Raw genomic sequence first — 14,177 nt, 5'->3', positions numbered from 1 at the left:
CACTGGGAAGATCAAAAGTGGGTGAGCCAGTGGGATATGCCGCTCTGGGACATTGGCAGTAACCGCTGAGGTGATGTGGGTGAGAGAAGAAAGAGTTAGGGTTGAGATATGCTGTGCTGAATGTTGCTGGAACCATCAAGGAACAGGCACATAAAGCACGCAGAGGAGGCAAAAGTAGGACTATATATCCTTGCTTTTGAGGAAGTGAAGATTGAGGGAGCAATGCACTCAGGTTCAAAAAATAGCACATTTTCTGTTTTATGCATATTCCTAGTAGCTGTCCTTTTCTCAGCTCCATCATATGGGGTTCACCCTAGGGCCAGCTTAAAGTATTATCTGGAGTCCTTTGAGCAGGCAGAAACTTATATTGGCATAAAGTTTGAGATCTCACTGCTCATCCTTATCCTGCAGTAGGCAAGATGTCAGCAAATTAAGCTGTCCGTATATACAGTGTACAGGGTACATTAAAGATAGAGGTTGGTGGGTCCTTCCAGCTTTGTTTCCTTCCCAGCAAAAGTCATCAGCCATGGGAAAAGATCCATTAATTATCTGCCTTAAAGGGGGTGGGAGGGGAAGCAAATTTGGACAGATTACTAGACTGTGGATTTACCTATAGCATCTGTCAAAACTTACTCTGGTTTTGCACAAATGTATTCTAGGCATATTACAAAACAGTGCTAAATCAATGCTCAAAAACACTGAGCAACAGCTATGAGGGGCAGAGAGAGTTGTGACATCAAGCTGTAAAGAAATAGATCTTTCCCTTGCTTCACCATACAGCAGCCCCCTTGCAACTGCTGATTGGCCTTTGTTCAGGCTGAGCCTGGTCTCCAAGATGAGGATGGGCTTGGAGACTTGGGGGGAGAACCTGGTTGGTGCCATGACATTACTCATACTAGCAAAATAGTACTGAATTCAGGATCTAAGAAGTAGGATTGAATATTATTTCCAAATGTGATTTTTGAATTGCTGATATAACTGGGATAGGCCAAATAAATGTTCATCCCCAAGGTAACTGATGGGCCTTCCACCACTTCTTCCTCTCTTGCCTCTGTGTATCCACACATTTCACATTGTTGAGAGTACTGTAGAATGAGAAATGTTTGGAAGAATATTGCGTTTAGTAAAACTTAAATCCTTTGTTTGCCTATGAAGTTGGGGCCAGTTCAAGATATATTGCTTCCTCAGATGAAAAGCAAGATACTAGTCTTTTTTCCCTTCCATTCCCAGGAAGAATGGTTGGGGTTGCGGAGCACTTTCTGCCTGCACGTTCAGTAAATGTGGTTTCCTAGAAATTTTTGAGGTGGTTTTGGCCTATTTTAAGTTTCTCCAAAGTTTTAAACTAAAGTTGCTTATTTATTATAAGTGTTTGTGCACTGTCTACTCCATTGAGGTAGTTTGCAACTTACAAACAAGAAGAAATAAAATTATACAATCCAGCAAATACAAAAAGTACAACATGCCATTAAAAACGCGAACATTTCCATACTCATAAAATTCTTAATTGGTAGTGTTTATTAATCACTCTAAATCATGAGTGATTATTATGGTGTACTTTGCTTCCTTTAATTCTCTTGTATTGTGCTGCACCTAGTTGCGGGCACATGAAAAACACTACTACTACTAAATATTTTTAGGAAGACTTCTCAGCTGGTAAGCTTGAACAGCCTCTATTTTGATACAAATGAAAGCTCTAGACAGATGGTTTAGAATTCCTTTGAATAATTGGGTTAAAACACATCTGATTAAGATGAATTTAATTCTGAGGTTACATTTTGAGAAATCATCTTTGTTACATCACATTATTTTAAGAGAATATGATATTGAATACCTATCATTGTGCAAGGCATTCATTGTGCAAATTAGTTACACATTGGCAGTATTGAATTTTCCATAATTTCATGTATATACCTGAGCATTTATTTTAGTTCTATCACTAAATAAAATAAGGAAGTCAAGGAAACAGCTCCTTTTTGCACTCAGCTTGAGAGTTATTATTTGACCCAATTGAGATCCAACATACTATTAAGATCCTTGTTTATCATAGAAAATATTAGGTGTAGGTATCATTTTGTCCCTTATATTATGAAAAAGCTTATATTATGGGATAGTTGAAAGTTAATAGCAGGTAAGCCATTTTGTGAATAAACTGGGCTTTCATAGTTTTGACCAACCCAGTTGTAAAGAAGTTGTGATTGTTTTTTTAACTTTTTGTCAAATTAAAAATGAGGCTTGATTTATTTCTGTGGTGCTTCTTGGATCTTTATTCAAATCAAGCACTTGCTATTTTGACTGGTCCTAATCTTGTTCTTGGTTGCATGGCAGTTAGAAATTTTGAAGGAATCAGTTGAGCCTCTTAACCTAGTAGCCTATTTTATAAGAAATATATGAAATTGATCTTAATTGCTTATGTATCTTTTGGACTAATGAGTTTGAATGTCCTCACATGGTTAGCCAGTAGAAGAAAGCAGTATCCTTTCATTTTCAGATGAGGTAATTACAGGAAAGCATTATGTCTTGTGTATATTGAAGACCTCAGAGAAGGCTTGATAAGCGTTCATTGCAATTGCCTTGCTATTGGAGATACATAAATAGGAATGTTGAATTATATAATTTGGGTCTGTCCTATTATTGCCACATTTAGAGCAGAAATCAATAGAATTACAGCTATTATCTTTCTATGTTAAAGGCACATAAGTTACATATTTTTAACTGCATCTCTAGTATTTGGAATTTATCAGGATACAAAAACTATAATCCGTTCGGTATGGAAGCTGGCAAAGATAATTATTATACAACAGAGGAAGGAGAAATCTAGATCTTTTCTGCAGCAGTGAATTATTGATATGTGTTGTTCTTCAACATTTGAAATAGAAAAAGGACAATATTTTCAAAATAAAAACTGTCACTTTTTGGGGGGACCTCTATTAATGATACAGTTTTCCAGGGTTTTTTCCCATGCTTTAAAAAATTAATTTCTGTGTTATACTACATTGGTAATAGTATATGCATATTTTTCTATTAATTACTTTGATATAATAAAATATTATATACTCATAGACAGTTGCCTAACTCTAATTAACCAAAGTGTCAATCCTATGTGGCATCTAAAACTTATTGTACAAAAAATAAAGTATGCCATAAAATGTTAACCACACATTGGAATTAGATCAATTATTAGTGGAGTAAGTAGCAAAAGAATACCTACTTCAGTGTAATTATAGCAACATGAGGAGTCAAACTATTATATTTTGATACTTGTGCAAGGAAGAAAATAGGGTTTCCAAAAGTAGGAGACATACTTTGATACAACCCAAATATTTTATTCTCAGATCTCCAGTTCAAGATCCTTTCTTCAAGAATTACCAGATAAGGAAGTAAACAATGCTAAACCATAATGTGGTTTGGGTTTGGGCTTAGTGTTTTATATATATCTAATTATTGTAAACTATAAGACTAGGTTTATGGTTTAACATAGCAATAGGCAACCTCCTGGTGGCTGGAGGCTGAATAGTTTTGGACACAAAGGTTGCAGTGGGCCAAGTGGTATAAAATATATGGGGTTACTCTCATCAAGCTTGTACGCGGGACCAAGATTTTTTGCTTCGTTTCTGCAGAGGAGTGGTTAGAGCTGACTGACTACTGAGTTAGCTCGTGAGAGCCAAATGTTAAACTTTCAGGAATTTTGTTAGGCGATTGAGGGCAGAGCTAAGCTGTGATGCCTAGTGTGCTGTGCTGATCAGCTGTTTGGAGGCTTGTAGCCTGGTGGTAGTGGAACCACCAGAGCCAGTTGTTATACATTTTTCAGCACACCACTAAGTGGGTGGAACTTCACTTTTAAAACATCTGTGTCAGCACAATTGCCATGTGTTTCCTACCTCTGAATAATAGGAAACTGAAATTTGGCAAAGCAGCTAGAGGAGATTCCACGTTTAAAAAAAAAAGGAGGCTTTGCAGGACCTGGGATCATAGGTTATCTACCCCAGTGAAGTGTCTTGGATGAGTCCAAACATTGTGGTCTATCCTACTGTTAAAACAAAGTTTGCATCTTTGTGGGTGATTATGAGCAGCTTTTCTAGTTTATGGGACTGTCCCAACAGATAAACACAACTGGCAATCTACATCCAGATTTGGAAACAGTTCAACTAAAGTGATTTTCCTTTCAGGCAAATAATTCTTTTCCATGTTCCAGGTTCTGTACAGTATGTTCCCCAGATGACTGAATTCAGAAGGGCCATACTGAAGGACAAAACCGGTGGAGTTTTGTACCTTTTCCCCTAGAAAACAAAACCTCACGTTTTAAAAACTGCAAAGGGATTTGTCATTAAACAATGTAGTAGTGAAACTCCCTTGAGTTCACAAAAGTAAGAGAGGCCAACACCAACAAACTGCATCATATCCATAATAGAGTTAAAGCAATTTGAACTTCTAATTTGGGAACAAGTTATTATTGGGCGTTCGTTCTTCCCTTCTTAAAGTGTAACTAATAAGACAGAAGATACAATTGCCACAATCTTATTTTCAGACTGAAAAAAAGCTTAACTGTAATCTGTTCTTAGATGTTTAGCGAGACCTAACTTTCTGAACCTTCTTTATGTGGGCAGTTTCATGAGCTCTTGGCTGCTGAAATCATAGTGTTATAAAGTCTAAAGAGTAACTCATTTCATATTTATATTTATGGTTTTAAATTTACAAACTGCTTTCTGTGGAGGGATGCTTATGCTCCATAGAGTTTTTATCCAAACATTTTTTAAAAATTATAATAGCCTTTGTCAGTTCTCATTTTACTTACATAAACAAGTCACACTGAAACTAGAAGTGATGGAAAATGCAATCCTCCTGGCTTGCATTACTAAAACTGTTCTTTTCCACCATGTCAGTGAACACTAAGTTTGAAAATACCCATTTTAAAAGGAAGGCGTCAAAATGGAACTTAAACTTAAGTTTCCTTATGTAAGGTACGTATGGAATAAAAGAGTAAGACAGCCCCCATGATGTTACTATGCTTGAGCCTGGTAGTTACCACGAACAAGATGTGATTAAGGTAACTTATAAAGTATAAAACTAGGGCAACCACAAAGGAACAGCAGATTTTAAATGCCATGTATAGTAGCATAAGGGGCTTGTTAACGCAGGTTTTCCTCTTCCAGGAAAAGGTCTCAGTCTTAGAAAACCACTGGTTTTACCAAAATGAAAGCTTTAGATACTGTACCTGGACATTTCTGTTGTTAACCATTGTATGTTGCCATGACATTATGGATCCTTTGTTACACATGTGCAAGATAAACTATAAGGAGGGCACTTCCAGATCAGTTAGAAGATTACCAAACATGGAATAATTCATGTAATAGCCAATGCAAATGCAACCTCTGTATCACTCTGGGTTTAAACCACTTGTGTGTGTGCTCAGGTTCTTGGCCAAGAAAACATTGTCAAAAGTGTTCTTTGTGTGCTTGACCAGACTCTACAGCTCTTAATAAAGGTATTGGAGAGTTCACAAACTGTATCCTGATTGAGGAGAGAGACGGACCTGAACCTCACCACTTAGGTGACTGGGACAGGAGAAAAGTGCTGAGAGGACTCAGGAATTTTTTCCCCAACACTTTTCATGACTGCCTTTCAAATCGTCCGCTAATGATCAGCAAGAAAACAATAGCTATTTGGCACATTGCATTAGAGTTTGTTGCTTGTTTTTGTTTTTGTTTTTGCTTTTGCATTTTAGTTTTGGTTTATTGAATAAGCTACAACTGTTATATTCATGCACAATACTATTCCATAAATCATGACTTACAAGCCACAAGGACTAGGTTCACTGTGTGAAGCTAAGCACTTATTGTTAACCAAAAGAATTAACTATCCCAGTGATTTTCAGATTAAGCTAGGGGAAAAACTCTTAGACGTTGATCATGTCTCCATCAGTATGGAGTACAAAAAAACCTTTAATTAGGGCAGGATGGTTGGTCTTTCATACAAGGCACAGAAGAGCCTAGCTAGTGGCCCACATGGGTTGAAGAAGACATTTCATCTTCAGCAACTATGCCATCTTTTATACTGTGGAATTTTGCAGGTTTCTTTAAGTAGATGTCATTATGGAAAGGGTTTTAGAAGAAAGAATAGGTTAATGGCATATTAAAGTAAAACGTAGTATAATGTGCCATTTAATCATGTTTCTGCAGTTTCAAAGAGTGGTTTATTGCCCCAAATCTAAAACAATCCCAATCCATAACTTATTTACTAATTCTTACTTGCATAAATTTGTATAACATGTAGACTACAGTGTAGTTGGATAATTAGTGGCTTGTGTGTATGGGAATCCAATGTATGGTCCTGTATATTTTATGAACCTAGGCAGTTGCATTAATTCAATAAACAGTAGCTCTCTTGGCTACAATGACTAAATTAGGATGGAAAATGTTCTTATATTTCTTATTACAGTTTAAGGAAGTAGCTTGGCTTATATAGGGTTGGATTTGGAGAGAGAGAGAGAGAGAGATCTGAGCTAACTGAATTGAATAACTTGGAGTATGTTTATTTCTCCATTGCTCTCTTTGTTTTTGGCATTTAAGCTGTCCTACAGAGGAAACCAGCAATCTCAAGAGAGTTAGTTTCTTCAAAACAGAGCTAATAATGGAAAAATGAAGCATATGCTGAAATTACCTCATAGGAATAATTATGACAACAATTGGTTTCTGTGGTTGGATTTGTCCTCATAGATTCTCTTTTTCTCTTTGGAGTTGCAGAACTGAGCTTTAGTTGTATTGGTGGCAATACAAACATATGCACATTGCAAGCAGTATTTCCTTTTTAAATCCATGTATCAAAAATGTGTGCAGTATGTTATTACTGGTAGTTGGCTTTTAATTCAATTACTAATGTTTTACTGGATGTATTTATTAGCGCAGTAGAAAAGATGTAAGGAACTGCTAGAACATGCATTCATTCATGCAGATGTGAACAGGTGGAAATGGGTTACTGTATTCCACATTTTCACCTGATCTGATTACATAAACCTGTGCATGTTAAGTCTCTGTGCATGCTAGATCTCTGTCTATGCAAGCAGTCAGGATTATAAGGCCTCTCATGGCAAGTTTGACCTTGGCAGTCAGCTTGCCATAGAGGGAAATAATAGCAGAGGACAACGAGTAGCAGATTCCTTTAGAAGAGGTTCTAGACCCTCTTGCCCCCATCTAGGAACTCTGATGGAAGGGCTGAGAGAGCCCTGTCTTCTAAATATGGAGCAGCTGCATCTAGGTCCTGTGGCACTCCTATCCAAGGAAAGTCCATCTTACTTCCTCACTAATAATCTTCTTTTTAAGGAATGCCGTGGGTGCATAAACTTTTTTGCTCTTCTGTCATTGTCATTTTATTTGTGATATTTTAATTATTGTTGCATATTTATTTCTCTATCTAGTTTTGCTACTGTTGCTGCTCCTATTTTGTGTTATATATTTCTGCCTTACGGTTACTTGCTATAAAGTACCTAGAGCTCTCCAGAGAATCTTCAGGATACAAATATTTTAAATAAGTCATGTGGATTGATGTTTCAGTCGTGAATCTGTTATGGAGGGCTGGGGTATAGAGCAGATTAGGGAGGGAATGAAGGACAATTTGTTCTGCCAATGTTTCTATCCCATTGGCAGAGAGATGCTGGTGGAATGGATAAATGGAGGAGATTTGGGAGGCAATAGGATGGGGGAGGCATGAAAAAGCTCAGTTACAGTATGTGAGTGGAAGCTTCTTTGATAATACTGAATGGCTTTATTTCAATAATTTGTTTGAGAGCTTTTAGTGAAAAAGCCATGAAAACAAAACATCTATCTTACTGCGGGCTAAACCGCTGAGCTGCTGAGCTTGCTGATCAGAAGGCCGGCGGTTCAAATCCGCGTGACAGGGTGAGGTCCCATTGCTAGTCCCAGCTCCTGCCAACCTAGCAGTTCGAAAACATGCAAATGTGAGTAGATTAATAGCTACCACTTCGGTGGGCAGGTAACGGCGTTCCGTTTAGTCATGCCAGCCACATGACCACGGAAGTGTCTACGGACAAACGCCGGCTCTTCGGCTTTGAAACGGAGATGAGCACCGCCCCCTAGAGTCGGACACGACTGGACTTAACGTCAAGGGAAACCTTTACCTTTACCCTACACACATGTAATGCAAAGTTGCTCTTACTGTCCTTTTCCACAGTGTAATCATATCTTTAAATGAATAGGAACATTGTTTTATATCTTTGGATGGCATTGATAAGCTATTCTATTGGGGTACGATTCATTCATTGAAAGTTGGACAGCGTACAGCTATTACTATTATTATTATTATTACTATTCAGATAACAGAATACTTTGTGTATTTATAGTTCTCGTTTTGCTTTCACTGTCCTTACTGTTTTTGTACTCTTTTGTTTTACAGTTTTCTCCTTGTGTTTGGTTGCTTGATTTTGTCAGTGTTTTCTACTATTCCTGAGCATACATGGCTTGCCGCTAGTTGCCTCTTCATTCTGGTAAGTGAAATTTATAAACACATGTAAATATTCTGAGTGTATATCAAATACAACATATATATACATATATATCTCCCTGACAGTGCAGTCCTATTCATGCCTACAAAAAGGTTTGCTTCCAGTAAATGGGTTTAGGATTGTAAATTGAATCATTTTTTATTTTTTATTTATTAATGTAAATGGGCTATATTTATATATGTAAATCTGTGCAATTAATGCAGCCCTTCATTAGGGACAGCAATCACAAATGAAAATTCTCTCCAACAAAAATTTGGAGAGCTCCCTAAACTGATCATCTAAATGAGAATGAAATTCTGTTCATTTAAAAGTTCTAAACATTGCAGGATTTCATTGCTACATATTTGATAAAAGAAAATCTGGAGAAATTCTGTCATGGTTAGAAGTCTAATCCATATTAGAATTCAGTCTCTGAAATTCTCTAAAAGACCTGCTCAGTTAAATGTCCTGATGTTTTCTCTGATAAATTGTCCTAGTTATACAAATATTGTGTCAGTGGCATCAAATCAATAAAATGTGATATTGATACAGCCCTTAAATTGAAGATTAAAGTTAGTGATAAATCGTTAAAATATTAGCATGAGAAGAAACAATGAGATTTATGTCAAATAATCAGAGATAACTAATTTTGTATCCCACCTCTACAACAAATATACAACAGGCCACACCCAAAGACTTCTGCCCTTAAGCAGAATCAGTTCCCTCTTCCTGCCCATGCCTCCTAACTTGTTCTTGCTTAGCTCTCAAAAGCAAATTTGAAAAACAGAGGACAAGGGAAAGCCAGCAATGGAATAGTGCCTGATAAAAAATGTTTATCAAGCACTATTCCAATTGGAAACCAAGCTCATAGAGCAAGGTGAGCACTTCAGGTATTCCAGATGTTCACTGAAATCTGAACTTCGAACTCTAGTCATGCCCAGTTGAGCTACACATGACTATTTATAAAGATTGGGAGTAGGGACATACATTCAAATAAGAACTGTAAGATTATTAAGAATGCTGTATGAAATTGCTGTCAAGGTAATGCATGCCATGTGCCAGAGAATTTGGAAAACACAAGAATGGCCATCAGATTGGAAAAAATCAACTTATATCCCCAAACCAGAAAAGGGAAACACTAAAGAATGTTCAAACTATCGAACAGTGGCACTTACATCAAATGCCAGTGAGGTAATGCTCAAGATCCTGCAAGGTAGACTTCAGCAATTCATAGAGCAAGAATTGCCAGATGTACAAGCTGGGTTTAGAAAAGGCAGAGGAACTAGGGACCAAATTGCCAATATCCACTGGATAATGGAAAAAGCCAGGGAGTTTCAGAAAAACATCTATTTCTTTTTTATTGACTATTCTAAAGCCTTTGACTGTGTGAACCATAACAAATTGTGGCAAGTTCTTAGCGGTATGGGGATACCAAGTCATCTTGTCTGCCTCCTGAGGAATCTGTATAACAACCAAGTAGCAACAGTAAGAACAGACCACAGAACAACGGACTGGTTTAAGATTGGGAAAGGAGTACGGCAGGGCTGTATACTCTCACCCTACCTATTCAACTTGTACGCAGAACACATCATGCGACATGCTGGGCTTGAGGAATCCAAGGCTGGAGTTAAAATCGCTGGAAGAAACATTAACAATCTCAGATATGCAGATGATACCACTTTGATGGCTGAAAGTGAAGAGGAACTGAGGAGCCTTATGATGAAGGTGAAAGAAGAAAGTGCAAATGCTGGCTTGCAGTTAAACCTCAAAAAAACCAAGATTATGGCAACCAGCTTGATTGATAACTGGCAAATAGAGAGAGAAAATGTAGAGGCAGTGACAGACTTTGTATTTCTAGGCGCGAAGATTACTGCAGATGCTGACTGCAGTCAGGCAATCAGAAGATGTTTAATCCTCGGGAGGAGAGCAATGACAAATCTCAATAAAATAGTTAAGAGCAGAGACATCACACTGACAACAAAGGCCCGCATAGTTAAAGCAATGGTGTTCCCTATAGTAACATATGGCGAGAGCTGGACCATAAGGAAGGCTGAGAGAAGGATGATCGATGCTTTGGAACTGTGGTGTTGGAGGAAAATTCTGAGAGTGCCTTGGACTGCAAGAAGATCAAACCAGTCCATCCTCCAGGAAATAAAGCCAGACTGCTCCCTTGAGGGAATGATATTAAAGGCAAAACTGAAATACTTTGGCCACATAATGAGAAGACAGGACACCCTGGAGAAGATGCTGATGCTAGGGAGAGTGGAGGGCAAAAGGAAGAGGGGCCGACCAAGGGCAAGATGGATGGATGATATTCTAGAGGTGACGGACTCGTCCCTGGTGGAGCTGGGGGTGTTGACGACCGACAGGAAGCTCTGGCGTGGGCTGGTCCATGAAGTCACGAAGAGTTGGAAGCGACTGAATGAATAAACAACAAACAAATGAAATTGTACCTTGGCATTAGATTCTTTGCATTAAGATGCACATCCAGGTCATGCATATATTTTCTGCTCTAAGAAATTCACATAAGGAAGCCTCCTTTTTGTATAAGTATCTTTCTTCCTCATTTGAGAATCATTTATAACGTCGTTACATTTTTCAACTTCTATTGTTAAGAGTATTTATTCATATTTTGTGTCAACAGCTTTAAAAGTACTGATATAATCCTTAAGTTATTTTTTGCAAAATATTTCAAAATAATCAAATAACCCAAAACATCATTCCTACAGTTACTTGAGAGTAATGAGTTATGAGTCTAAGTATAAAAAGAAGCATCTGACTTTTTCATGTATATTAACCTTTTATCTTTACTCTGAACATAGATAATAGAACAGTGTTCTTCAGTCTGATATATTACAAGCAGCCAAAAAAATAAAATACTGGTGTGTTTCAAGTAAACTGCAATCCTTCCCCTCCCCTATCCACCAGGCTTGGATTCTTAACAACAACAACAAAAAAGCATTGGTGAAACAGCATAGAAATATGGTATTTCTTGTATTAATATTTATATATTATTACAAGGGTCCATTAACAAAGTTAAAGAAAAGATGGGTAAATAGAGACAAGTATAGAGTTTTGGAACAGATTTCTGAATATTGAAAAAATAAACATAGGAATAGAAAGAAAAGGGGAAGGGCGGGATTGAAAAGAGACCAAATACAAAAAGCTCTCACACCCTATTCCTGTTTAAAACACATATATAAACCTTTGAAACATTTTCAGAATTTATATACATCACATAGATGTGGTCTGAAAGCACAGTGGTTTCCTCAATGTATTACAGTAGCCTTTCTCAACCTTTTGACTCTGGAGGAAGGCCTGAAATATGTTTCAGGCCTTGGGGAACCCCTGCACATTCAGGCTCAAATATAGGCCAGAAGTTACAAAATTATTACATTTGTTTCATGGGTAGGTGTCCTAACTGCCAGGAAACATGCTGAGACAAGGAACTGGTCTCTAATGTTTTATTGCTTGTACATAACAGGAATCCTAACAAACTGAAGAAGTGTAGGAAAAACCCAGCCATATAAACCCCAAAGGTTAAGGCGGTCCCGATCTGTGTCTCTTTGAATGGCTACCTAATTCCTCAGTGCTACGCATGCGCTTAACAGTCTGGATGGGAGCCCCCTGCTCGCCATCCTTACTCATGACAGTAGGTCTGTACATACGCATTAACAGTGTTCTTAAACTAAACATAAAGAATGAAACTTACCTCTTTAATGTGAAGTTGCCCAAATCTGAAATATTTTTTTTAACAAATCGTGATCTCCCAGGGAACCCCTAGTGACCTCTCACGGAACCCTAGGGCTCCACGCAACCCTGGTTGAGAAACACTGCATTGCAGTAACCAGATCATTCATATTTTAAGAATTGCCACAATCCTACACAGGGTTACAGCATTCTTAAGACTATAGATTTTAAAAGAACGAAGTGCACAAAAGTCTCCTTCTGACATTATCATGGCAGTGTGGGTATGACTTTCCCTTTTTTTCCACCATCCAGGTGGTTCCTAATGCCCTTGCTCATATTATAAGAACCAGCTTGATAAACCTATCAGTAGCAGAAGTGGTTGCTTACTAAGAGGTACTATGTGCAGGGTCTTTGATGAACAACAGGAAGAAATGATCTCTTATTACAGATGTTGCAGCAGCAAAAAAAATCTGTAGTGGCTACAACATCTCGTCCCCTCTGTCCTAAACAACCACGATAACAACTTCAGATTCCTGTAAATTATCAACTTTAGTCCCAGTAGGTTTAGAAAAATCTAGTAATTACTAGTAAATCTAGTAATAAATACTCTATTTTTCCAATCAAGGGCATAATTTCTGGCTATTTTGGATATATGAAAATTACCTTCTCTCATCTACCATAGGATGGAATTAGTTTTTAAAAAGTTATAGAAATTGACAATATTATTCTAGCAAGGGTAGGAAAATATTAGTTTCTCCTCTCCCATTCCATATTGTTCAAGAAGATTCCCTCCCTCAATTTTCAAAAGTACAGCTTGTCTTGTTAGATACTTCAAATAAATAAGAATAAAAGCAGCTACAGCAGCTTATTAGTCATAGATTATAAAGTTCAAAGTGCTTCAGGAAATATTAAGTTCTACAAAACAGTATAAAATCCAGCCCTGGGAAACAGAGTAATTTTGAAGTGTTTGCTTATGCAATTCATCAAAGCAAGAAACCGCACTGCAAATATATTGTATAAATTAAAAAAGATCCAATTCAAAGTACGGATCTGACTAAGCTAAAATGCTTTAGCCATATTTATACTTCTTGGCCTTCTATTGTGAGAAGGTCTCAGTATAAATTATCAGAAGACTAAGATTATAATATTTCAGAAGAGACCTTCAAAGTTTAAGCATAGATGGTAATGCAGTAGAATAGGTGGCAATAAGATGGAGCAGTTTAAACTACATGGGAGTAGTTTTTTGTCTATAATTTTATTGGAGTTTACAAATACAAAGATAAAAGACGAATACAAACTAAGAAAATATAAAAATAAAGAAAAGAAAAGAAATGCAAAGAGATAGAAAAAAGAAAAGAAGAAAAGCGGCAAAAAAGAGGTTATGTAAAAGATGACTTCCCCTCCCTCCAGATAAGCATAAACAATTTCAGTAACTTAATACCTTCTCTAGTAAAAGAAAGAAAGAAAAATTGATCTCTTCATTCCATATCTCATCCCTTCTCAATAATCAAAATAAAAAAAAATCATCATACCATCCTAATTAGCAAAGCTCTATTAAGAGCTACCAGAGATAACATATGAAAAAAAAATCCATTTTATAATCCAATTTATCACTCTCTCAGAAATAAGGCAAAGGAAATCTCTCCCCACTTATAAACAGATCCTTAAAGCCTCGTCATACAGTCCTGGTCAAGAAAAAAAATCCATTAATAACTACCAGAAGCCACAACATATTATTTTAACCCTGATCAAATAAATTCACTTTATAAAGCTTCTGTTTGCTTTTAAAAAGCTTACTCTTTGCCCCTGACAAATAATGTCCCCCAAGTTTATTTCTTATGATGTCTTTGTTTCCTTTCAGGAACAGCCTCACGAATTTCTGTTTGTCTCCTCCCAGAAACAGCTTCATTGGTTTAAAATTCACCTTTTGTAAATCCAGCATAAAAAATCTTTCCAAGTCACTCTTCTGATTTATTTTTTGTATATTCCCATT

The 14,177-nt window shown here is 37.0% G+C and overlaps 1 protein-coding gene across 2 annotated transcripts in view; it reads left to right on the top strand.

Annotated features, from left to right (window-relative positions):
- The window catches only part of KCNQ5 (potassium voltage-gated channel subfamily Q member 5), a 374,302-nt gene that overhangs the window by 234,002 nt on the left and 126,123 nt on the right, over positions 1-14,177 (top strand). For both annotated transcript variants that reach the window (XM_063313086.1, XM_063313079.1), the window contains exon 2: positions 8,407-8,497. In XM_063313086.1, the coding sequence (XP_063169156.1) occupies positions 8,407-8,497 (91 nt within the window). The remainder of the gene's footprint in view (positions 1-8,406; positions 8,498-14,177) is intronic.

The sequence above is a fragment of the Candoia aspera genome, chromosome 1 (assembly GCF_035149785.1).
Source record: "Candoia aspera isolate rCanAsp1 chromosome 1, rCanAsp1.hap2, whole genome shotgun sequence".
Taxonomy (NCBI): Eukaryota; Metazoa; Chordata; class Lepidosauria; order Squamata; family Boidae; genus Candoia; species Candoia aspera.
Note: the sequence above shows the minus strand (reverse complement) of the source record. Positions and strands in the feature narration are given on the sequence as shown.